The 27,354-nt window shown below is 41.9% G+C and overlaps 1 protein-coding gene across 2 annotated transcripts in view; it reads right to left on the bottom strand.

The window, feature by feature from the left end:
• Positions 1-3,364: 3,364 nt before the first annotated feature.
• Positions 3,365-27,354, bottom strand: part of spns2 (SPNS lysolipid transporter 2, sphingosine-1-phosphate) — a 67,986-nt gene continuing 43,996 nt past the window's right edge. Inside the window, exons 6-13 of one of the 2 annotated variants that reach the window (XM_083927679.1) lie at positions 23,975-24,114; positions 22,803-22,955; positions 22,295-22,484; positions 19,353-19,418; positions 18,745-18,843; positions 14,965-15,128; positions 12,221-12,267; positions 3,365-7,282 (exon numbers count right to left, since the gene is read on the bottom strand). In XM_083927679.1, the coding sequence (XP_083783805.1) occupies positions 12,225-12,267; positions 14,965-15,128; positions 18,745-18,843; positions 19,353-19,418; positions 22,295-22,484; positions 22,803-22,955; positions 23,975-24,114 (855 nt within the window). In that variant the 3' untranslated portion in view covers positions 3,365-7,282; positions 12,221-12,224. The remainder of the gene's footprint in view (positions 7,283-12,220; positions 12,268-14,964; positions 15,129-18,744; positions 18,844-19,352; positions 19,419-22,294; positions 22,485-22,802; positions 22,956-23,974; positions 24,115-27,354) is intronic. The other variant, XM_083927678.1, reaches the window with a different exon arrangement.

Genomic DNA, 27,354 nt, shown 5'->3' with positions numbered 1-27,354 from the left:
TTTCAAGCATTTATTACATTGATGGTACTGCCAGAATGCTTTGTCGGCAGGAAATCACCATGGGTTTCAGTTATATACTGTAGACGACTCTGCTGTGCATTATAATTGGATTACTCTATTCTGTGTTGTACTTTTAAAAATGAGCTCAATGACCAAAAGGTCAACAGTTTAAACTATTCATATGTTACATGTTTTTACTCATGTACGTTTATTCTGGCAGTCCATACATAGTGTGAGTTCTGTGCAGAAGGGTGAGAGCTTAAAGCTTTTAGTTAAGCATTTCCAAACCTGAATGAATGTAATATAATTGTATCTAATACACATTTAACTTTGATATTGATTACTTATCTCTAAATGTACTTCAGCTGAATTTTAAGTTTTACAAACATATCATTTTACAGGCTTGAAATATGCGATAGGATCATTTTAATTAACCACACGATATATTGTATATTATTTTATCCATCACTATGAATATAGATTCCCATTTCACAGAACACATGGGACTTTTGAAATGAAAGCTCATGTCATTTTTCACGTTAACATTTAAAGAAAATGGATGGCCTAAACAATGCTGCTTTTAAACTCTGAACGGGCTGACATTTGGAAGCTTCACTTCCCCTGGTGGCTATTTTTCAAACTAAATTTACCCTGTGTTGTACAAAGTTTATCCTCTGTGAGTTTAAGAGGCAAAGTGCAAATGGAAATTCCAGCGATTGCTAGAATGGCTCCCCTTTTCCTGTCTACGCCCCAGTGTTTCCTGCCTGCTGCATGACTAGGTGTGTTGACTTTGAGATTGGAGCGTCTGACTTTGGGGTACGTATTAGTCTGACTGTGGGAAAGGGTGTTGGTTTCTACTGGTTATTCACCGACCAAACACTAATTCTCCACTTTCAGCTTCCTCTAGCTTCTATAATCTTGCCCCCTTCAAACTGAGTGGATACAATGATGTATTTAAAAGGTAGCTTTACCTAATTAAAGGCCTCACAGCCAACATCTCAAGACCTCTTTTGTCATAAACACAGTGTATACTTACTCTTTGTGTTTGTGCAGCCCTGTCATAGACAGGTCCATTAGTGCTATTAGCTGCCATGTTAGGTAACTCTGAACGCCAGCACACAGAGGGCCTTAAGTTGTGGACTTCCACACTTCCTGTGGAGGTAAATATTGTGTTTTTTTCTACTGCATCTACAGCACGGATGTGTCACGTCTGTGATGTGTCAGTGTGTCTGTAAACCACTCTGGGGACTGCAAGATTACTTTCGAAATTGAGCCTCACAGAGGCCTGCCTGGCTGCACCTGAACAATACAGTAGTTCATTCGCGGACTAACTCTGGCCTTCTCTCACTCTGATGAAAATCAAGTCTTTGTAAGCCTCTGCAAGGATGAGGAGAGGAGAAAAATGCTATCCAGTTCCCAAAAGTGGCGTGCATTTTAAAATGAAATAGTCTATACATTAAAACCATCCCAGAGAGTAGGACCATAATGACTGAAGGTAAGCTGATTGAGAATTAATTGTAGGTATAGTGAGGGGACCTTTATTTGATGATCTAAGGCAGGGATGTCAAACATACGGCCAGTGGGCCAGAACCAGCCCATCAAAGGGTCCAATCTGGCCTGGGGGACGACTTTGCAAAGTGTAAAAATGAGAGAAGACATGAACTGCAATTTTTCAATAAAAGTAACTGCTATTTCAAATTAGTCCTCCAGGGGTGACACGCAAGCGAACAAATCATGCTGGAGTGAAACAAGGTCCGGTCCGTCACCGTCTTTCGTTCGACTTTCATTCACCTCTTTACAAATTTATGTGCATAGAGAGAAAACGTGCATAAGTTGTCCTTTTGCTGTCAGGTCGACTCTTATTTATGAGGATGGACGTACTAAACCAAACCATGGCCTTTTTTCTAATCCTAAACAAGTGGTTTTCGTCCCTAACCGTAACCGTCACCTTTTGTAGACTAAAAATCGGTCATGTAATTATGTTTTTAGCAGTCGACTTCCAGTCCGTCACTGTCTTTCGTTCGACTTTCGTTCACCTCTTTACGCATTTCTGTGCATAGAAATAGAAAATGTGCAAACTGTAAGTTGTCCTGAGAGCTGCAGTTGCAGTGTCTTTCACAGTCAAAGCACAAACACTGTTGTAAATATGCCATGAATGGACTCTTTTTAATATGAAGGGCCACAGTAAGCATTTAATTGAGGTATTAATTAAGATGTTTAATATGGGAGGGAAAAAAATGGGGACACACACATATGAAGCTTATATTGCTCATGTTATTGAGACGATCAAGTGTTGACTCACACTGATAGATTATCTGACCTTGTTTCACTTCCAGGAAGTTGTCGAAGAAACGCAATTAATTATTAAAGCTGATGCATGCAAGGGTTACGATCAGTCCCGAAAATCAGGCCTGACCCTGCAGGAAACCTGTGTTCTGTCCAAACACAACTCCAGCCCGAACCACGGCAGCAGTTTTGGGCCCAAACCTAAATTTAAAAACCTGAATTTTACTGTAAATGCTCTATTAAATAGATATTTTATAACATTTCTGATGATCATGTCAAGTTCATAATGTTTTGTAAAAAGATAGTTAACTAAATGTGAATTTTCACTATGTACTTGTACTTTTTTTTGCACTAAAACAAAAAGAAAATCTGGGGTTGTTGTTGTTGTCGTTATTATGCTATGACTTTTCTGGTCCGGTCCATGGCTATGGCTGTTTATAGCCCCTGAACTATTTGATACCCCTGTTCCAAGGGTTTCTGTCCCAATTCCTTAGTAGGCAGCTTTGTAAAGAGGTTTTAAGAGGAACTTATACTGTAGTTCTATTTAGTAGTCCCCCCAGTGGTAAGATCAAATGTTTAATGAATACAGGCCCAGGTAACTCAATCTACTCATGAATTATATTTCTGGTTTTTAAGTATCGGAAACACTAATGCCACAATATGACATGTGGATGTGAATATAAATTAATATAAGCTCTGAAAATGATCCATGAGATGAGAATCCAGTGGTTTCTGGTTTGTGATTAACAAAGTTATATTTAAGCATAGCACAGCACAGCATGTGGTGCATAATAACATACCGCTAAATCTAAGGCTCAGATGTACCACTGAAGACACTTGTGTTGTGTTTACCACCACTGGCTAGACTTATCTTTACTCTGAAGTGAAGCAAGCTCATATGAGAGTCTCCTAAAATAGATCATTTCTTAATGGAGACACTTTGCTTGGATGGGATGAATGTCTGACAGAATGAAGAGAAACGGACACAACACGGTGGAATGAAGTGATTAAATAGGTTTATTTGATTTACAGACATGTACATTTTCTATCAACCCCTCGAGGGAGCATCACAGTTCAGTTCTAGAATAATACCCTCTGATTTCTCCACACTTCTCTCGTATTGACTTGCTCTAAAAATAAAAAATAACCTCTATTTTCTGCTCAACATCAGAAATAGGTTTCTTTATACATGATTCTTGTATGACAAGAAATAGCACATTCTCAATACATCACTTCAGTGATTAATAACATAGAATTACTCGATACAACGGACTTATACTCCTAAAGGATTGGTGCTAAATCAACTAAATTTGGCAAAGTGAAACTCAATTCATGACCCATCTGACCAGAGCCAACGTCCCTTCTCATGATAGATGACAGTATGTCAGCACTTACTGTACTGTGAGCATGAAGTGATAGACCTCTGTGGCAGAGGCTGTGAAGTTGATGCTAGGCTATGGTTCAAATAAATCCCTGAACAATAAGTGTGCAAAATGGTTTGATCAGTTGTTTAAAAAACGAACATTTACAAGAGCTACAAACATAAATGCAAAAGTATTGCACCCTAAACATGAGACCAATATGTTGTCTTAAAACCATCGCATTGCAGTTCCTTTTATGTGTAATACGCGTGAGATGTCCAATTCATGATCACAGTAAACAGGATAAATCTTAGTGATGTAAAAAGGTATTGTGTTGTTTCATTGTGATACAAAAGGATGAACAAACAGGCATTTCAAAACCCAACGACAACAAAGTGTAGTATACATAAACCTTAAACTTCCCTTTATAGATTATTCTTCATTATGGTAACAAACAAATAAATACATTGCATCCAAGCCATCATTTACAATATATTAAAGTTGCTGCGTGATATAGCTATATATATAAATTTATATATATATATATCTCTATTGTAGTTATAAAAAAAAATAATAATTTGGTAACATTAAGAAAATCAATAAAAGGAAGGTAAGAAGCTTAGTTCGTTAAGATGTAGGTGTGTAAACACGTCAGGTTGGACAGAATCACATTCAGAGAGCTCCACACAGTTGGAGAGAAGCTAAAGCTAATGATCTGGCAACAAGGACACAGCCCACACAGCACCCCACACACAGCCAGTGAGTCACGCTCACACATCGCTGCTACAAGAACCACCTCAACACTTTCTCTTTATCTACCTCTGCTAAGGTCATTGTGTCCTCCATCTGTGTTTTCTCAGAGGTCTGCAAAGTGCTTTTTTCCCTTTATGCACCAGTTTTAAAACCTTTGACTCCATTAGTAGCTTCAAGGTTTCACTTGAATTGTATCCACCAGGTAATATATAACACAACCATCCTTCAGAGTAGCTTCTAATGCAACTTTTGCCTAAATCTTTGCAGGCACAAGCAACTAGCTATAGCAAACTTTTTTTTACTTCATGGTGGGATTTCAACCTCTATGTCGTTCTCTAGTGCTGTTATGGAAGGGGGGTCCTGCAGAGACATCTGATCACATGCATGTCTGGTTTTGGAGTGGAGGGGGGGTTCTCTCTTATCCATTATCAATGATAAGAGCTCGCCATCAGTCTAACCTGGGGATAGAAGGATTTCCTGTTCCAGTCTGGGGTATATGATTTCCCTCAGTAATAAACCGATGACCGTGACTCTAGCTCTTCTCAAAGGTCCCTTCTTCTTATCGTGGAATGGGATATCTACAGTTGCGAGGGGGAAAGGTCTCTTTACACAATGCCTGGTATTGTAACCGGCATGGACTGGACAGGAATCCATCATTAAAAGCAACTCCGTCTCAGCGTGGGTGTTGTGTCCAGAAATTCAAAACCAACCATCAGAGAGCTACCTCCTTTTTAAAACGAAACCTAGCTCACTGATAAGGCAGTGTGGATAAAAAGGTTGGTTTCCTCCGAAAAAATGTTGTATTGCTTCACATGTACACAAAAACACAGATGTTACTCCTCCAAAGTCAAAGGAGTAGCATTTCATTTACTTCTGGGAAAGGCATGTACATTATAAATTATAAAATATATAGTCCAGTGTCTGCTATCAATTGGATTGCATCATCGTCCTTCTGAAACAATCATAGGCAGTAACCTCCAGTTTCAAATGCAACATAAAAAAAGAATGAAAAGAATCACAAGAAACCTTGTGAAAAATAATGTGCAGAAATGTCTCTTCTCTGTCCTGTTCTCTGGCTCTGTCTACGCGGATGTAAGTGCTAAAAGCTAAAAATACAAACACATGTGGGGGGCTGTTGATGTGAAAGCTCCATTTTTTTAAGGCTGATTCACTGACCTTTAGACAATAACACTTTTTGGCTCTTGGTTTGATGGCTATGTTTACATGCACAGCTAAACTTCGATCGATTTAGAGAATACTGCATTTATCATGTAAACACTGTTGTCCATGTTGTTAATACTGCGGATAAGATGTGTAGAGTAATCTCATATAAGTCCTGCTGCTGGAGGTTTGTCTGAACAGATGAACAACACTTCAGGAAATATATTCCTGCAGCAGATTTTAACGAGTTGCTCCACATAACTTAAATTTTACAGCCAGGACAGAATGAATTGTGGTAGATTTGCATTGGAGCAACTGAGGAGCTTTATGACTGCAGTTTACAAATGTCTAGTGTCTAGCAAATATAAACAGCTTCATCAAACTCATTTCATAGCCAACAGCTGACTTAGAGTGTGCCAACACAATCTCACTCCCAACTCGTCAAATACGACAGCTTTGTCAGGACCCCTTGGCGTCACTTATTAATGCTCTGGGGTAGGGGTCGGCAACATTTTGATTTGAAGTGCCATTTTTAAAGTTATTTTTCTGTGAAGAAGGCAACAAGTACTAGCCAATCAGAGGCAGAGTATGGAAGGTCTTTGTGGAAAGTGGATGGGGAAAAAGTCAATCAAACTACTGTAAATAACAGGCAAGCACCTGCCAACGACCAGGTCATTTGGTATGTGGAAACACTTTCCAAAACACTCTTGTGCAGTCTTATTGCTAGTTTGCCATTGGTTAAGCTACCATATGCCAATGGCACGAGCGGATAATGCTGCTGACCCCTGCTTTGAGGTATCTCTCCTGATTGAATCTCTTCTGTTTTGAATTCCAATAAAACTACTTGGTTAGGTTTAGAAAAAGAGCTTGGTTTGGGTGAAAACCTCTGTTTTGACATACACGAACAGCAGTCTCCAGGGTTGAAAAACCTTTGTTTGTTCCACCAAACCAACCTTCCTCCCTCTACAAACTTTGTTTCTCTTTGCGCTATTAAAGTCGAGCAGTTGCTCTGAGAGCCTGATGCATCTCATACAGGCGCTAAAGAGGTCGCTATCAGACGCTGAGGGCCACTGACCAAGCTGTCATTGCTCCTGACGGAGTGAGAGGGAGTGAGAACGGGTCGGGTGTGCATGTAAACATAGTCAGTGATGAAGTCATGAGGGTTGTTGGTGGTCAGTGCAAAGTCCGAAGGAATGTAATGACGCTATGGCACTTGGTGCAGATTGACAGCCGATGTAACAGACAGACAGACACACACACACATAGAGACAGACTGTTGGACAGACAAGCAGACAGACAGGGCAGGTTCATGGTCAGCATTCAGTAGTATGGCATCAGGAGTCGGAGGGGTCACATGGGCTTTTGCCACCCCACCTCCTCCCTGGAAGGTTCAGTGGATCCTCGCAGACAGAGGTGAGGAGGATACCAGCTGTCGGTCGGCCGGGTTCAGCGTGCTGCTGTGCGCTTTCTCAGCGACCTGTGATTTAGAGGCGTTTCAAGGAGGGGCAAGACGCTCCCTCGTTCAAGTTCTGAGCAGCCTCCATGAGTGTGTAGAAAGGAAGAGCAGCAGGAGCCAAGAGGAGGAGGAGGAGGATGATCGTGGCGATGATGGCGGTGAAGAGAACACAGACGTGGTTTTAAAGAAGTGGATCAGCTGCCCTCAGCTGTCATCCTTATCGAGTTTGGTTGCTCCTTTAGATGGCTCCTCATGTGGTTGTCACCTGAAAGAGAGAGAGAGAGGGAGAGACAGGGGAGGAAATCGCACAGTTAGAGTCTGACCTCACCACAGGACATTCTCATGTAATTAATGCTGAGGTCGAAAGCTCCTGGGCCATCTGTTAGGACCTTCCTGATAACGCCTGCACACCAGGACCAGCCTGTGACCTAAATATTTTCCTGCACACAGCATACCAACACATAACAGTTTGTTTAATGCAGACTGCCCCCCACTCCACAATCTGTACACTAGCATGCTATAAGTCACAGTAACAGATGATGTTGATGTTACTGTCTCTGCCACAGTCTATATATCAAATATGTTCCTAAACATTAAGATGAATGAAGGATTAGATTTGCTGAGGCCTGCCTAAAAAACGATATCAAGTATACAGTACATTTAGAATATTTTTACTGCTTTGACTTACTTAGCCCTGTTTAAGTCTACACAGGGGGAACTGAAGCAGCTCTATGCTCTCACCAAAGCCACCAGATATTTTACCTCAGAGAATGCGGGATTGCCTCGATCGCTTACAAACAGTCAGTAGAGTCTTGTGGTTTTGATGACAGCATAGATAAAAGCTTCAGTTTCCTCCATGTTAACTTAAACAAGGCTGTATTCTAACATATAATAATCTAACATTCTAAACAAATCGTACACTCAAACTGACATGATTTTTTTTTTTGGTGACTAAAATACGTTTAGCTTCTGTGTTGGTACTCCTCCTTGCTTCTCCGCCATCTACTCTTTGTAACACACTGACTAAGGATAATTACTTTATACAACCACACTTCGAAAATTATCTCTAACTAATCTATTGATGTAAAACTGCTATTGCTCCAGCTCCTGAAATACACTTAAACAAAGCTGATAAAAGGTAACCAGGGGGGAAAACACAGATTAGACGATTAAGCGTTCATGGGCTTGTGATCTATTCAGATTGGATGAGAGAGATGGCTGTGCGTCCTGTTGTTTGTTTGCAGCCTGTCATTACGGTACCCTGGATGCTCCACTACACAAGCTACTACTGCTGCTACAATAGGATTAATGCTGGGGGCTCAGCAGAGCGATGTTCTGAGCTAGTGCCTCGCACTCTCAAACACACATCCACACACCTATAGACCCAAATTGTGCGTATATAGACAAACACCTACAAACCCTACAGTATATACATATAGACACACTGCTCTTTTCCAGAAACGCATCAACAGGAGTAATACCCTAAACAGGTGGATTAAAGGATTCTTGAAAACAATGTGTTTTGGCTCTGTAGATGCAGATCCTCTCTGGGATTAACTGTTTCCCTCAATTATTAGTGTCAGTTTTTGTTGTAAAATGGGAATCGTTTATCAGTCAAACTTTAAAATTGAAATTGCCCAGATGCCAGTGTGATATAGAGATAATTAAAGCTGTGAATGCTTTGATATGTGCAAGATTGGCCTGTCTGTTCGCAGCTCCACTATTACTGTGCTGGCTTCTCAAGCAAAGGGGAGGTCTGATTGGTCTGGCAAGCGAATCTGTCAATCTATTAAGCCGACTAGTAGTGTTTTTGGCTGAGAGGATGCAAGTCACGAGGGCTGACATTGCTATAGAAGTGACTTGCATCTTATGCCAGGACAGACGGAGAAAGTAGTGATGCTTTACTGTAAAGAGAGCACACTTTTTCACACATTTTTCACATTTTCATTTTATTATAAAAGAGGATGATCTGAAAGTTGAGGGCCTTTGTGAATGCTTCATATATGCAGTTCATACCAGAGCCTAGCTGTACGCTGTGTGTGCGTGTGTGTGTATATATACATCCAAACATGTGTGTGTGGTCTGTGGTCACTACCCTACCCGGCACCGTGAACCCAGTCAGCACTGCTGACTGACGACTGCGAGCTTCTGTTGAATGATAAGAGTGTGAAGAAGGAAAGTATGTGCCTGCAGCTGTATAAACACTTTTAACAGTTAAAGTTTGGGCAGCAGTGACTAAATCAGAGTTTTGCCTCGTGATGTGAGTTTCCTCAGTAATATGGGATTGTGGTTACTAAATAAATGAGTGTGACGCTCCACTGTCAGATCACACACGGCTCTTTTGACAGCCCCCCCCCCCCCCAGTTCTGGGATGTCCTCTCATTATCATGCAGTGTGGGGTGAATCTGGTCAGCGGAGGCCGGTTCCTCCTGCAGAGGAAGTTAATTGGATCTCAGTGTATCTGATCTCCGTCTGGGATTGCATCACTGGAGATTAATAGCTTGCGATGTATAACAGCTTAGGCGATTACTGCTTCTCTTCATCCTCATTTATTCAGCAGCCGTGTCTTTTCTCTCCTTCTCTAAATTCCTCTGCTTCACTTCCACTCTTTGTCAGAGCCAAACACTTTTTTCTGTAATCAAAATAGCCCCTACGTGTTCTTTCACCTTCCTGTGTGTCTTTCTCAGTTGTTTCTCAGAGCAGCATGTTGTACCTCTGGGAACACTCTGGGTCAGAGCGAGTGTGAAGACTGAACACATGTCATCAGAGATCGGATGAACTGTGAACTGTATTGATTTGTGTTGGTCCAGAGGGAGCAAATACTGCCTGTCACTGATTGGATAATCCCCCAAAATAAATATGATGAAAACCAATCACCTCAGAGCTCCTCTGTGGTTCACTCTTGAATAGAAGTGATTAGATGGCGGACATATTCAACTCTGACTTCATGTAGCTGTAAGCACTTTTCTCTATAATTAGCCCTGTTTCACAGCAAGGACAAAAAGCTTTGTGTGACAGAGAACTGATGAAACCCTCAGGCTGAGAGCATAATCTGACACTGAAACCTGATCTTTGTGGCCGCCATGGGGGAGCCTTTCATGTCACCTGTCATTAGCTGTGCATACTAATGTCACTCTGCCATTGCAGTACTTACAGTAAAAGAGCAGGTTGTACAACTGTATGAGGTACTTGGTCTGCATATTATCTAAAAAAGGCCTTAAACTGCTTAAATTAAAACGATTTTTTAGTGACTAAAATACGTAGCTTCTGCGTCGGAAGTTTGGGGGCATGCCAGCGGCCATCTACTGTAGGTTATAAACTCACTATGGATAAGTAACTATAACAACGACCTTTGAACTAAAAATTGTGTATCCTTGATTGATTTTCTCTAGAATTTATTTTACAAAGCGTGCTACATCTTTCTTAAAAAAGTGATTCCCTGCCTTCAAGACAGCCATTGCCTCTCATTCATCAGTGCACAATGCAAATCTACTTGCAGAGCTTTCAAAGGTGCTTGTGATGGGTAATCCATCACAACATTACTTTGGGGGGGCAAAGTGAGACTCTTATGTTGTGATTCAGCTGCGAGCATGACGTGTTTGGAACAGTCTACTCGTTGGCACAACCAAGGACACTTTGACACTGCAGACTTGATATTTGTCTGACTGCGGCTTAGTAATGTCCATTAACACTACAAGAAACAACTACATTTACAGGAGCCTGTTTCACAACATCCAGGTTAGCTTATTGTTATACAGTATATCTCCTGAATTATTATCTACGTTCTGAATATTTAGTCTTTGCATTTCATCGTCCAGTTCCATGTTGTAATACAATACAGCGTTGCATAATGACACAACAAAGCCAGACCTTGAACCTGGAATGCAATTTTTTATTTATTTTTTTATAACTGACTTGTGATCGATAGATACAGTCCACCAGGATGCCCCTGAAATTAGATGTTTGACTCTAAAGTGAAACGAATGGAAACTAATGGTTCTCTGGGAGGTCAAATAAAACTCACCGTGTAAAGGAAGGCTTATGAAAATAGTCAGTAATGATATAAAGTGCTTTTATAGTTCATGGGATCATACTGTCTTCCGCCATCAGGAATTTGCACCTTCGTTCAGTTTTTCCTCATCAAATCGACTGTTCCCTTCAAATACTGCAGGGAGTTGCAACTGGCAGAGCACACTGCTTCCTCAACTGAACTCGAACCGTTCTGTTAGAAATCCTTCACCCCCTGAATTCCTGCTTTTCACAAGTTGGTGCAATTGCATCATGAAAAACTCTAACCAGAGTACTTGTCAGTGAGTTTATGATGAAACCACATATTTTATTCCTTGCATACCATGAAATTCATTATTTTAGGAAAGTTACCGAAATATATTAAAAGGAAGGGATTTGTTCTCTTTTTGTGACCTTCTCCATTTCACACTGGAGACACACACAGAGCATTATTGGGTGGTGGCGATAATAAACCCAGCAGTGTACATATTCATGACCTATTTTTTTACACTTTGTGCACATATAGTGTTTTGACAAATGTTTAGATGACAAATAAACCAAGATAGGGTTACAAAGAAATGATTAGGAAAGGGTAAAACCTTCCCCTTTTGGCTCAACATGATAACCTTTACAAATAAGTCACAGCAGATTCCTTGTCCTTCTAATCAGTGAGTCAGAGTTTAATCTTGTTATTCTTTGCTGGCAGCTACAGTAGCTCCCCATTGTCCTACAGTGTAGAGTTGGCTGGGCTGTTGCCAATTATTGTGTCTTTTCTTTGCTCAGTTAATAATTAGAAAGGTTTTGCACCATGTGTGTGAGTCTGATAAAGGCAGGAAGGAGGAAAGGCAGCTCAGGTCTTGATAAGATTCCAGATAGTTGGTCAAACAACCACCACTATAAGTTTGCTGTGACACTCCCTGAGTGGGAGGGTAGATCAATCATATGTGTATCATCTCTAGTGTTTACACTGTCATTAAGCTTTGGATAGCCTCAGGTCCAAGTGTCTTTTAAGTCCTTTGTTCCTTCTAATGAAAGGAGCTCTACATGATGCTTCTCAGGTACTGAGAAGAGAGCCCCATAAACGTTAATGTTCCAAGACTGTCTCTTTGTTAGCAACCACTTAAACTGCTTGTAGGACTGCTAATGTGACATGCACTGAAGTGTAAAAGCATCTTTAGGAGAAAAGGCAATTTACCTGGTCATACCTTGACTGAGGAGGGTGGTCGTGTCATCTGGCTCAACCTGAAGAGAAAGGAATCGTTTTAGGAATTAAAGACGGACAAACACTTTCAGACACATCTTCTCAAACCATATTCAACATTTATTATTCTGTTTTTTTTCAACCAATTTCTCCCAATTCCAATCATCACATGCTAACTGTCCTCCTCGGTCCGTCAGTTGTCACAAACTGCTGATCCCCCCGGCTGCAGTGCTCACCCTGCCTTGACCCTCACCGAATCTGTATTGTCAAGGCACAGTGGCATGGCAGATGAGACAGTTCTGCTCTCACATGTCACTATGTGTAAATGTGGACTGGGTGAATGCATGAAGGGGGGGGGGGGGGGGGGCACACACTAAACCTGAGCTATTAATGGCAACCCTGCAGCCCAAAAAAGCTAACAACCTAGAAGTAATAAAGCACTCTTTAGGGCTGAAAATAGAAAGGCGCGCTCCAGTGAGTAACTTGTTCGGCTCCGTGCTTTCTATAAATAGCGCTGAGTATCTGAGGACACACTCAGAGGAGGAGGAAAAAGCCGCAAAGCGCTCTGTAAATTCAGTTTATAAATTGGGGGCTTTGTATCGTGAATGGAATCTATAAAAATCACAGTCACGAAACAAACCTAGTTGTACAAAGTTGCGGCTGCTGTCATCTTTCTTGGTCCCTGAGGAGCTGTTTGCAGCTTGTTACATAAGAGCTGCTGCTGTTTAAGTTTGAGGCTTTCCTTTATTGGGATGGTTATTACACTACTACATTATCTGTACAGTTCTGTAGAGGCCTTTGGTACATGTTGTGAGGTATGCAAAGGTATGTTTGCTGTATATATACACACTTTGATGGAATCTGACAAGCTGGTGTATGATTAACCCAGCTATAGGTGAGGCATACAAGCAAAGGTGGAAGTGAACAGTTGAACTATTCTGATAGGGAAGATCTCTGCAGATACAGATGAAATGTATTTAAGGTAAAGTATGAGAGTGAGGCATTTGGGATTAAATAAGCTTCAATGTGTATTGTCCGTAATGTCCTGACATTAACTATCATTTATGTGCACTGGATACATGAATGTAGTTCAAGAGAAGGTTTATAATACGGCAGATTATTACCATTTATAACTGAAGACTTGCTGTTTATTACCATGCGTTAATTGCTGATTAACAGGTATAACTGCAGACTTGTTTACGTATTAGAAAGTGGCAAACACTGGACCCTTTATTAATGGCTTAATGATTTGACTTCATTAAAGACTCAATAGCCAAAACTTACAGTGTCTTATAACTTATCTATAAAGCATTAGTAAATTATTCATTTATGATGGCCTTAGTTAAAACACTTTATAACCCTGTATTAGCTTGAAATTTTGTAGAATAAACTCTAAAACATGATCACTGAAAAGCCAACCTCCAACATCAATGTTGAGGATAGTATTTGTGGAAAATGACCTACAGGAACAAACTTTCAATGCCTCAAAGTGTCTTTGTTTCATATCTGAGGCGTTTAACTCCATCTGTTGCTCTTATTAGTTTTGCCCCACAGCATGTGTGAAATTCAAAGGGATTGTGGTTAGATATAGTTTGAGTGAACATGTGCCATCTGCCCACACTGTGCAGTAATGTGGTGATATAGCTCAAACCGCATCATGGTCCACAAACTAGTATCTCTTTCTGGTATGACGGCAAGAGTGTGACTTTTCTTTTAGTCATTGTTCCGCATCCCCCCCCCCCCCAGACCAGGCCCCACAGGAGCCACAGCACGGCTTAGTGGTGCCTCTGCAGAGACCACTTTAAAACTATTAACACTACACAGAGGAAGGATGAACGGCTTGGGTGGTAGCTTGACCCCAGGATTATAAAAATGCAAGTCCACTGAAACTTGACCATTTCTTCTGCAAATTTTCAGTTGTCTAATATAATGACAAATAGTCTTATTCTGCTTTAGTTGTACTAAAATCTCTCTTTATGAGGGGTTTTGGCGTGGGAACGACAAGCGTCCAAATCCACAGGGTAAAGACAAGGTGACTGCAGACGATTTTAGACATCATACTGCCATCCTGTCTAAAAACGTCCCCCATCTTCAACAGGAAGGAAGTCATTTCTGAAAGCACTGGCTCCAGGGGAGTACGCCAGTGTGATAAAAAGTAGGAAAAAATAGTCAGAAAGAAACAAGAAGTCATGTCGCACCATCTGAAAGAGGATGAGTGTGTTTGTTTTAGCCTTTTAAGGCCATGACCAGCTACCGTGGCCTCTGGCTTCATGTTTTGGGGTATTTGAAAGAGGAAAATATGAATGCATGAATGAGAGGGGAGGTAGCTGGTAAAAGTCCAAGTAAGCACACTTAAACAAATTGATGGCTAGAACAGCTTGTGTCAGCTCTGGAGCACTTTTAGCTGACTGGGACTTTCTATTGACTCTGGGGCCTTTCTGAGTCTTGCAGGGTTGGCACCCTTGTTTGCATCACTGGGCAGCTTGTCCCTTACACACGTTGAGCCCCACCAGTGGGGTTAACATAGCATTGTCCAGATGTCTACCCTCTTTATGTCTGTATGGCTCTCAGAATAGTACCAATATTATTTTTTTTCTTCTCTAGCCACTTGCAGCGAGGTGGTGTGTTTGGATTTTTGGAGCTCTTACTCCAAGCAAGTCTTAAATATTTAAAGAATGAATGACTAAATAACAAATGAAATAATGATGAGTTATTCAAACAATGTCTGAGTCACTTACTGTTTCTCTGCCTTCTCCCTGTCATCCAGGAAAAACAGCGCAGTGGCCAGGAAAAACATGCCCCCCAGGACGATGATAAAGGGACAGAGCATGAGGGCATAGCCCAGACTGAGGAACCGCCACAGCGCTGACGTAGCGTAGCTCTCCTGAAGGGCGTCGGAGATCTGCAAACAGGCACGCCACCACAAATACACAATAACAAACACATCACCACAACCACCACACATACGTACACAAACAAACACAGACACAGAGAGAAGAGAGGAGAGATTTTTATCAAACTAATCATCAACCAAAAGTTCCTAAAATATCCTGTCATGCTCTCAGACAGACTCTACATTACGCCATGCTGCCTCGGCGCTCACACACAGAGTGAGTTGTGCACGTTTCATCGCAGCAACAGATAAAAGGTACATGATGTAAGACGCCCTGTCTTTATTTTAAGCGAAGCAGGATTTCACAGCTAATAGCTCATATTGCTGTCAAAGGCTTGAGTAACACTGGCGTTCACTCTGACGTGCGTGGTGCTGAGGAAAACAACAGCTGTAGAGCGGTGGGTGTGAATTGACCATTTCTGCCTCCCAGTTTCACTCACAAGGCAGCTCGCAAACATGCATAGATCACTGTACTGACAATTGTTACGGAGAGGAGGCTGCCGATGGTAGCTTTTAGCAGATTACGTGTATATGCACAGCAAGAACACGAGGGGGATCGCCTTTGTGTGAGTGAGAGTCTGAGCAGCCATAGGTCACCCTGGCTGAAGCACATGGACTATATGTTAGCGTCAGCAGAAGGAGATTCTCTACGGAGAGAGCTGGAGAACTGCTGACGGGAGGATTACCAGTATGTGTTTGTGTGTGCATGCATGTATCATTAGAGTGATCAGAGAAGGAGAAAGGATGGTGGAAGGAAATAAATAAAATACATGTGCGTGTGACAAATTCTGGTATGCATCCAGCAGCTGTGTGTACGGCCAGTGCAGAGTCAGGTACGGCAAATTGTCTGCAACTTTCCCAGTGCAGCTTAGCTAAAAATACATAGTGAACTGCTGCATGTCTAATTATCGAGCTAGAAGGCATTTCTTGGGAGATTGCTGAGAGATTGTTCCTGGCGTTCCCCTGCCACCCACTCTGCCTGTGGCCATGTCCCACTCATACAGTATAGGAGGAGTCCATTATGCGGTTCTCGAGGGATTCTTATGTGACAACTGCTTTGGTCTACATGCTGATGGAGGGGGATCTTGGCTCAAGCTCAGGAGAATTTCACATGTGCTTTTTTTTTTACAGGAAGTGGCATTTGGACACCAATATCTGCAGGCAACCATGGTGCAGTGGGAACCGCACATTGGTTTGTAGAGTTAAGCACATCATCTCCAGGTCTGTTTGGTGCACATGTCAAAACCCAACTGTGATCCAAAAGGACTGACTCACTCGCTCACTTTCTCCTGTGGTTGCTTAGCAATAACCACCACTCTGTTTTCCCTGAGATTCTCCTCTTTGCTCATTTACAGGATTTGTGCCAGTCTGCATGGTGACTGTATATCTGCCCGTGCTCGGCGTGCGTCACGATAAGTCCATCACACTCGCTTGCTAAACCTCAGTTCAGGAACTGAGGCGGTGAGTGTTGACGCACTTGGAGCATTCTGGGCCTCGTTGGTTGGAGGTTTGTGGAGAAATGAGAAACCTCCGGACATTCAGTGTGTCACTCAGAGGAGAGTCGTGACCCTGGAAGATGGATGGAGGACAGGGGTGACTGGCTTACTGTGGGGCCTTGTGTGGGTAATTCTGGCTGGCAGTGTGTGTGTGTGTGTGTGTTTGTGTGTTGGCTGCATTATTCTGACATTTGGAACTTTGAAATATTACCAGAGCCTTTGGGTAGCATAACATGTTGTAAGGTTAAAACTAAAGACTGTATATAAGGAAAACATAGACTGTATATAATGACGGAAAGCTTGACAGCTCCCCTAAAAGTGAAGCCAAAACATCTTGATTGCCCCATGGTTGTTGACTGCTTGTTGTATTGGTCATGAGTCCCGCCCCCTCAAGGATCAAAGTACATCAAATCCATTTTTCACAAAGATAGTTTCTGTCATTTGAGGAGTTTGTTTTTGATTAGTTGATAAACAGTGTGAAACGTCATGATTGATAGCTGCGATCAACTTGCGATTATCCGGGCGGGTGTATGGGCGGGACTTTGATACCGCCTGATCCCTTCTGCGCACTGTGTTTGCAAAAATACAACATGGTGGTGCACATATCGGAGATATTTTGGCTTCACTTTTGTACATTGGGTATCTGTTATCCATCTTTATTTTCCGTCTGTGGTTGAAACTGAAGGTGGAACTAATGGTTCATGATCAAACAATCATTAATAATTAATAAATTAGCCTATGAAATTTCAGTCAGTTTCAACAGCCCCAAAACCTAAAGACATTTCATTATTAATCAATAAATTAATAGATATGAAACATCTCTATGAATTTGAGAAGCTGAAACCAGCAAAACTTTATATTTTTTGTTTGATCCGTGACTTAAAAGCTTTGTTGTCAAAATTGCTGTCAATTATTTTTCTATGGATCAAATACTCCATAAATTGACACGTTTTATTAAGACTGGTTGCAATATTTACATCAGTAGAATTTAAGTGATTCAGACGTAGTCACACATTATTTCATGTGTCAATAGTACATTTGTAGAATATACTAGGTTTTATTTGATCTCCAGAAACAATACAGATCCTGTTTATCAGAATTTGAATCTGGTTGTTTAATGTCAGTTTTTTTCAGCCTTTTGAAGAGCTTGTCAGTACTTGGAGATAACTTACTGCTCCTTTTATCTGGGTTCTACAATAGTTTAACATTTCCATTTAGGGAAGAAAAGAAAAAGACAAACAAGACACTTTGAATGCAGCTCGACAGACAGCTGCGTCTGCTGCCAGCCTGTCAGGCCCCGACAGAGGATCTCGAGGATCAGTTTGATTCACTAATCAAAGACTTCCACCTCGCCTTTGTTAACATGACCTAGGCTGTGAGCCAGAGGCACAACAAAAAAAAAACAAAGTAAACACATGACCCTAATGAGGTCTGTTCTCTCCAAGCAATTGTCTGGCACATCATTAATACTGAAATAAAAAAGTTAAACATAAGGATATGATGTGAAGCTGTGGTGTTACTGCAGCACGTCTTTGTGTGTTGTCTATGCAAGAGCAATTTTTTTTACTGCTTCCTGTATGCTCAAATAAGGCATAAAGAATGTGTACCATGGAGTTACTATTTAACTTCAGAAATGTTCAATCTCTGTTGGCAGTGAGAAAAATGCTGCTTGACAGTCTGAGGTGGATCCTGTTTTACACTCCATTGAGTATTCTGGCCTCCCGGATGTATGCATGTAGTTTGGATGGGGAGGGTGGGCGGTTGGGGGTTGAGTGACTCTGACCTTGAGAGGCCTCTCTTCCAAGTTAGAACCACTCTTTCATCTCCTGACCAATCAAATACAGTAACACTGGCCCCTCCCGGGAACTTTGAGATTTACTAGAACACGCCATTGACAGCCTGAAGAGCGGTGGTGAAATCACAACTCTGTTCACCGGCCCTCCTGAGACGAGTGCTAAAAGCTCCTCTTGTACCTCACTTTGCTCTGGCCCACTTAAAGCAAAGGCTGAAAACATGGTGTGTATGAAAGGGGCGCTAACAGATAGACTGAAGATGTGCCTTGTGTTTGTGGTTATAATCTTAAATAAATCAAATAAATAAATAATAGTCATCTTCTGGAGAAGTCTTACCAGGCCTATCAGGTACGGACTTCCTGCGTCACCCAGGAGATGGGAGGTGAAGCTCTGAAAGGCGACCGCTGTGGCTCTCCTCGTGGGGATGACGACAAACTGCACAGAGAGAGAAACAGGGTGAAAATGACATGAGATCGTGTGAGGTGATGAAGAGAAAGAGGTAGAAAGATTCACTCAGCCATGGTAAAACAACTCCTGCCCCATGTAGGCAGAGCCCACCTCACTGGGTCAGAGCACCCCAGGCAGACCTGTATCAGTCACAGTAAAAATGTCAGTAATGTCTGTTTCTACATACTCACCAGTGTCTCACCTTATTACACATTAAGGCAGGGGTTGGTACACCTGACTTATTGAAACACTATTCATTTGTCTCACTTTTAGATACCACAACATACATCAGAGAAAGGGCTGCCCTCCATGTGTTTCCATGAGCAGAATTAATCTTGGTGAAGAAAGTAATTATCAGCCCTACCTAAACTGTAGTCCACTCACACACTCTACAAAACTGTGTCTAATTGGATGACCACCGTTTCTTGCAGTTTCTTGCAGTTTGTTGCAGGAGTTTCCAACGACCCAGTGGATAAGTATAGGTTCTCAGCACTTACCATTAAAATGTCTGCTGTTATGGCCCAGTTCAGGAACAGAAGCGTCTCCCCTATAAAGATGCAAACCTAAATGAAGGAGAGAAAAAAATAGCCCATTATGTGGTGGTAATTAAGATCAGCCAATTTCCACTGCACAAAAGACTGGTAACCAGACATGAAGCCAAAAGAGGAGGTTGCAGATATTGCTACTGTGTGTGGGAATAAAAGTGCTTTGGTTGCTGTGGTTTAAAAACATGTTATTAAGCCGTGGCCCAATTATATGTGGATGTGCAGGCCTTCATTTTGGTCCCACTGAGCTTATGAGCTAAAAAACAGCACAGGATGATAAGGATTCTTTATTCTTGTCATAAGCTGTTGCTGTATACATTCAATGTGGAAACATTTGAACACTTCCTAAGTTTAGATCCAGCTGCAACATTTGAATTTAATGTATACCCTACTTCTAGATGAACTGATCAGAAAACTTTGAATAACATGGCAGACTTGACATACAGCATACTAGGATACTATATGTATACGGGGGTAGCTGGTGTTGCTCTTTGGCCACTTTCTTAAAAAGAGGGATTTGGTTGCAGTGGGATCTCATGTGTCTGTATTGGCTGGTTTCGGCTGGCACGGTTTAACACGGCTGCTTGATGTGTGATTCCTGCTGGGGAATAACCCTCCTGCCAGTGCACCAGACCTACAGTACAGTACAGAGAAGGAGTCTGACGGAGGGGCTGTAGACAAGTGTGTTCTGAGAGCTGTGAACCAGACACCGTGACCGACATGTTGCCTCTTAGAAGAGAGAAGCCAAGCCTTTCTTCAGATTAGCCGTGTGTTGACGAGACAGCAGCTGCGAGGGGTCAATCGTTACAGCCACGTCACGCCTTATAATATGACACATCTGTCAGTGCTTCGCCATGAAACCTGAGCTGACCACTTACAACTGCTGCTGTACTGTACGATGATTTAGGTACAGTAGAGTAGTCTGAATGGAAGTGAAGTCACGCGTTTAAAGTTACGACCTGTTACGGTTTAACCACTATTAGTGTTGTTTGTTTTCATGCAACAAAATACTTTATTCTTTCTTGGTGAGATATTAGACATTTGCGAGAGTCAGCCAGCCGCATCATTAGCCTTTGTGAACGACACAATGGTGGAAATCTGGTGTCACTTGAGTGCATCAGAAAAGGCCACAAAGCATTTGTCTAAAATTGAGTTGGACAGATCTGTAATCATATAATTAATATGGACTCCTCAGGTCTAATTGACTGAGTCATGCTTCTGTCAAACACCTAATAAATGTGTGCCTTTGACCTTATGGTAGTTCATATACACTTTAATTCATTAAATCAAAATCACCACTTATGCAAGTAATTATTCACCCTTTAGTAACTACTTTGTTAAGCAGCTGTTTAAAACCACCATGGAACATTTAAGCAATAAGGTTATTATTCAAAAAAGTCATTATTTGTTGATTAAAATAGCATGTTATCGCGGTTTTATAAGAGCAGCCATAGTCCAATCCTGTGGCTTATCATCCTGAACATAAAAACAAGATTACATACTGAAACACACCTCACTTACACTGTTAAAGTCAGAGGTGAAACATGCCACGGTCAGCCAAAATCAGACAATCAGGATATGAAAAGCTGTTCGTTAAGTTCCTTTACACGCATGGGAAATATTTTCCATCCTTTCCAGCTTTCCACCATTATTACCGCCCAAGTTGTTGAGAGTCGGTTCCTATTCCTTTGTTTCTGATAAGAGTGAGACATTTGTGCAGGGTGAGTCCGACATCCCAGAGTGCATTGTTTCAGGGCAGTGATTGTTAAGTTGCACCCTTTCCTGCTTCACAAGGCAATTAGACACACATGCACTCGGGGCATTTGCCTGAGACTCTTAACTTTTGACCAGACGAGGAATGAGCCTCAGCTACCTGCAGCAGCTCCTGAGGCCATCTCAATCTAACCTGCAATTAAGGCTATTTATTATGAAGAGCAACGCCCACTCGCTGCCTCTGGGCCTCAAATGAACTGGCATCAGACAAGGTGTCCTTTAACTGCTTTTTTTTTTATTCAACATTAACCCCACCCCATGAGCTTTTACTAAGCTTTCACTTGTTAGATTGGCTACCAGACTTTCCCTTTTAAAGCTCAGCCCTTAAGGCTAATCCATAATTAGCATACTAATCACTCTTTGTCAGTGGAGCATTTTTCAATGAGAACCTGTCGGTACTTGGAAAAATGGCAAAAAGGGATCAATCGCAACTCCCTCCACTGTTCGATTCAGAGCACTCTCACACTTTAAATACCGATGCTTGGTCAGTGGCCCCTTGTCATCTGATAGTGATGCACTAGGCATGCTTTAGCATCTGAGACACCCAGGGATTTCAACTAACTCTTAAGTAAACCTTCTGCGCATTATTAGACTCTGTAGTAACTGGCATACTGTAGTATAAAGAGCATAAAAATCCACGTAAGGAGGAAGGCTGGGGTTGTGGATGGGTCAAACTTTCACCCAGGAGACCAAGTTTGTGTCTGATGTGAAACCAAAAGTCAATGTTGACTTATTCAAAGCTATGTAGCCTAAGTAAGTTAACTTTCTTACGTAATGTTCCTTACATAATGTTTAGAACTAATGCTACAAACCTAAGTTATGTAACAAAACATATTAATTTAAACAACAATCTTTTCCTAAACTTGACTTTAGTTCTTTAGTTGCCTAAACCTAACCAAGTAAACTGTATGCTGTATGAGTAGATACTACGTTTCCTCTGAACACAGAAGTTTATTTTGAAAAGACTCAACAATGCAATGCTTAAACCCAGAGCGTCATAGTTCGAAGCATAGGACCTCTGACCAAACATTGGTATTTGACAAATTTGTGTTGTTCCATCAAACTTCCGCTGCTGTGGACACAATATATTGTACACAAAAGAGAGAGGAGGTGGCTCTTACATAGGCTCCTACAATGCTCTTCTTGGCCACCACGAAGATGAGGCAGATGAAGATGGCCGAGCCCAGCATGCTGACAGCGCACACGAGCGGGTCAGCTCGCTCTGTCTTCTGGCGACACAGGCGTGTGGTGGCCGCCCCGATGACCACGCCTAACAGACCCGTCACACAGGTGATCGCCCCAAAGATCAAACTAGACAGGAAAGCAGAGACACGGTTGTTATTACAAATATATATCAGGCATATGTTTTATTCCATGCAACCACACAAATGAAGTCTCAGCCAGGTTGTGCACATAAAAAACCATTGGCACCATTATAATGGTGCAACATTGAAATACTTCCAATATAAATAGATGAACCGGACTGAACTGCTATAGCTCTATAAAAGTTCATTCCAGTTCATCCAGCTTAGAACACAAAGGATCCTGGTATCTTTCTCTTATACCAAGTTTCAGATTACAGCAGTGACTTCAAAGCCTGCACCCTGTGTTTAGTCATTAACCTCTCACCTGTCTGTGCTACTGCAGATCTCTTTTGTACAAGCCTCTGCTGTCTTCTGCACCACTTGAGCTCTGGCCAAGTACAGAGGGATCCACATGCCAAACGCACCTGTGGCAAAAGACACCGATGACGACGCCAGGGAGGAGAACACATAGCTCCGACTAGTAAAAAAAACAAAAAAAACACACGCACAATCAAACAGGTGATTATCATGGCTTACAAAGGCAAACCTAAACAAGCTACTGTCCCACAATCACTAACAACTCATTTGCTGTCTTTTTAAAACCCATCTGATAACAACTGCACACAGATAATAAAGGAGTACATCAGAAGTTTGGATGGCTGGACAGGATTAGCATTACCTCGAGGTTAGAAAATGAGAATTTAATGCAAATCTGTGCTAAATGGTAAGTAAACTGAAATTATATGCAGTTGACAGTTTTATGAAGACAAAAATAACTCTATTTAACACGTTCCATTGGTTATGAATGTTGAAGACTGTCTACAGCTAAAAGTCACACTGTGCAGGGGATGAATATGTGGTTGCTCTCCTAAAATAGTTCCCATAAAGCTGCGTGGCTACATCACAGTAGCTATATAGAGTTTTTAACATTTCTTAAAGAAGTGTAGCTCACAGGTCATATAATAACAAGGGCTCACAGTGTTATGGATGCAAAGCTCCCTTCACAGTTCAGCAGAACTGCAGAGTGCTGTTGAGTGAATGATACTTGTTCACTGTGTCTTATGTTGACATTTCCATGCCTCTAATTGCTACTATAGGCTAACCATGCATAAATGTATAAACGTAATAAATGTGTATGTTTGTATTTAGGGCTCTGGGATAATTGTCATTATCTATCGATCTGCCAAGACACAGAAAGAAGCAAACTCTAAAGTTTGTATTAGTTGGAACCAGCAAATGTTTGGCACTTTTGCTTGAAAATTGACTTAAACAATTCATAAATTTGATTAAAAAAAGACCAATGGACTTATTGTTGAAGCTCTATTTGAATTCAAAAGCCCTAAAACAACTCAAACGATTTAATATATAATTATGCTAAAATATCAGCGTGCATTGCTCTTTATGACCTGCTCGGTAAAATTGGGCCATTACTAATCACAGAAGAGGCCAGTCTCCCCAAAACGCAATGTATTCTCTGAGGCTGATGGGAGGCCTTACTTCTTGGCGAGCGCCTTCATGTCACAGAGCCAGGAGGTGCGGGTCTTGATGCGCCCCATCTGGTCAGCACTGCCTCTCTTTGGCTCCGGCACGAAGACCAGGATCAGGGTTCCGGCGGTGATTCCTAAAACCGGGGACACCTACCGGGACAAGAAAGACCTATGAGGCTTCCGTTCACGTTAAGACATCAAACTGACATGATATTCACAGTACAAGTGGTTTGGAGGGGGGCAGGACATGAGATTCAGGACAAAGAACAGTGTGTTGACAATCTGAAAGGACGGCCACTGTGTTTGCCGATACGCCTGACATCCTATACAAGCCCTCTGGAGCTAAGAACATTCCCTCTGCTTAGTCTGTTGGCACTGTGTGTTTATGTGTGTGTGAGGGCTTGCCTATGTGTACAAGCATACAAGACTCTAAAAGAGCTTTTGGTCTTTAAGAGCTGCTTTGTGAGCTCTGTCTGCACCAAGGTGAAACCCTCAGAGGTACTCATCTGCTTTTATGTTCACTATCATCCCTTATGGGCAATGAAGTAGCATGTTTGTGCATGTGTGTGTCTGTGTGGGGGAGACAAAGAGAAAAGACAAATGGGATGTGTGGGAGAGGATTTGTTTGAGTAATACAAATTGCTCACAAAGGCAAAACCAATTTCATCCGTCAGGGGAAATCCATCATATTATATTTTGTAGCTTATAAAATCCATTTATATGCACAATACTATGGTACTGTGAAATATGCTTGTGTGTGTGTGTGTGCATGTGTGTGCGCGTGTGTGTGTGTGTGTGTGTGTGTGTGTGTGTGTGTGTGTGTGTGTGTGTGTGTGTGCAAGTTTGTCATTGGGGGAGTAATTCAGAGTCTGATGTGGCTCATAACGTGGCTGATAATGCGGCTCAACGCAGTGGTTATGATCTCAGAGGTGTGGGGATTTCACCAACACTGATCATTTCCTATACTGTGTCTTCCCTCGCATCTCCGTCTGCGTGTGTGGAGCAACTTAATTGGAAAAACATCCACATCAGAATCTAATAATATGGTTTCAGCGGGAGGCATCTTAATGTAAACTACAGAACTCAGCTCAAATAAAATGAATATTAGCTTTGTTTTGCAGTTTTGCACTCTAGCCCCCCTATAATAATTGAACAGGACACCAGGAGTCTGTGAACTTTGACCTCGACTCCCACAGCGCCCATTAGGTCCTTCCTGCATGGATGGTTGGCAATCAAACAAATTAGCTACTGCCCTCTCCTGCTCCTCATTTCCATGCACCCCCCGCGTTCCTTCTTATCGTCCACATTTGCGCTAAACAAGGAAGGTAGCTGGAACACGTCGGGCAAAAACAAACGGAAGCTCTGCAGTGTTTTTTTCCTCAAAGCAGGATACTGCTGCACAGGACCCGCTTCATGTCTTGGTATTTGTTTTCCTCTGCATGCCACACCGGTGATTAATTGGCTTTGAGATTGTTTTATTGGAATGTCATTGTGGCTGCTGTGGAACAAACTGCCCTGCTCTTTGTCTTTTTTTTTAATGCTCCACCAAGACAAGAAGAAATGGACGTCCTGTTTCCTTAAACCCAGCGAGCTGTCAAATCCAGGAATCTCTTCCACCACGACACGCTGAGAGGATGTTTAATGTCTTCCTTCTAAAATGTCAGTCGGTTCATTAGAAGAGTCAGGTCATAATTTGTTTTCAGGATTTTAAAAGCTGACCCTGAAGTCGGCAGCTCCTGGGGAGCCCTGTTAGACCTTTCATTGGTCCTCGCTATTCCTGCTGGTATTCCTTATAGAGCTTATAAAGCAAGGTTTTGTCTCAGGAACCCATTGGAGTCCCAGTAAAAAAAGTGCTATGACAACAGTGATTTATGCTCCTTATTTAACACCTGTGCCCGCTTTTAAGTATGCAGTAAGTGTGCTACTGCAAAAAGCTGTAAGGATTTCTACAGATAAATGTCTCTTGAGAGCTGAAATCAGCCCTTAATTAAAAGGTATGCAGCTTAACGCTCTTGGAGCACATTTGGAGCATTTAGCAAGCCAGTATGTCCACTCTTCCCCTTTAAAAAAAAAAAAAATGTGGTTGCTGTTGCAGATGCAGAAGTAGGCTGGTGGGCAGGGCCGGAGTGGTACTCATTTTCAGCCCTGGAGTTTCATACCTCAGACCGGCCCACTTTAGATCACGACCTATTATATTAAAATAATGTAATTATAACTTTACATGTTAAGCAAACAATAGCGCACTGTTCTCTAAAGCCTTGTAATTCCTACTGTAATTCTTACTATTACTAATGATCAAAAGTATAACTGGCCACTACTATCAGTGGGGCAAAGAAAGTGGTTTTATTGGAACTGATGCTTGCTTGTTCACACACTAGCTCACCTGTTTCTTCCTCACCACTGGCTCCTGGCTCTGCCTCTGACTCTAAATCATAAAAATGTTCATAAATCTCGTCACAAATCTCCCCTTTTTCAAGTCAAAAATTCAAGTCAGTTTCATTATTGTAGTGCTGAATCCTCTATCATCATCAATTGCAATCTGGGTCCAATCAGCTCTCGTTTACATCTTCATGCAGTGTTTGTTTACAGCCTGCGCGCAACGTGATTCCCGGCCAAACGTTAGCGATTGGTTATGGCAGATCCAGAGTGGCACTGGGCAGATCCAATAGTTTTAAATTTCAACAGACACCTGCCTGCCAAGTTAGTTAAAGTCTATCAATTGAGTAGGTCCAGACTCTCTGTGCAAATGAAATGAAGTATGAGTCTGGTAGGACCAGGCTAGGTCTACACCATACTCTTCATTATCTCATCTCATCTCATCTCATCTCATCTTCATCCGCTTATCCTGGATCAGGTCTCAGGGGCAGCAGCTTTAGCAGGGGACCCCAAACTTCCCTTTCCCGGGCCACATAAACCAGCTCTAACTGGGGGATCCTGAGGTGTTCCCAGGCCAGTGTGGAGATCTAATCTCTCCACCTGGTCCTGGGTCTTCCCAGAGGCCTCCTCCCAGCTGGACGTGCCTGGAACACCTCCCTAGGGAGGCGCCCAGGGTTCATCCAGACCAGATGATCCTGAACCACCTCAATATTCACTTAATGAGCAATCCTACCTGCACACTCTGGACCTTTGGGCTGATGGCTGGTGCTTGGTGATGCATCTTGTATCTGAAGGGCTACAAATCCCCTAAAGTTTGTGGCCAGTTATGTGGCGTTGCATCATAATATTATTTAAATTATGTAACGTTAGGTTAGACAGGCTATAAGAAATTATTATGCCAATTATTAGTAACATTCAGGGTTGCCGCGGTATGCGGTATTACCAGTGGTTGAGGCCAACACCGAGTTATTTTGTATTATTTTTTTCCAGTAATAAAAAAAAATCCGGTCTTGT

This window comes from Echiichthys vipera (genome assembly GCF_963691815.1).
Source record: "Echiichthys vipera genome assembly, chromosome: 14".
Classification (NCBI taxonomy): Eukaryota; Metazoa; Chordata; class Actinopteri; order Perciformes; family Trachinidae; genus Echiichthys; species Echiichthys vipera.
Note: the sequence above shows the minus strand (reverse complement) of the source record. Positions and strands in the feature narration are given on the sequence as shown.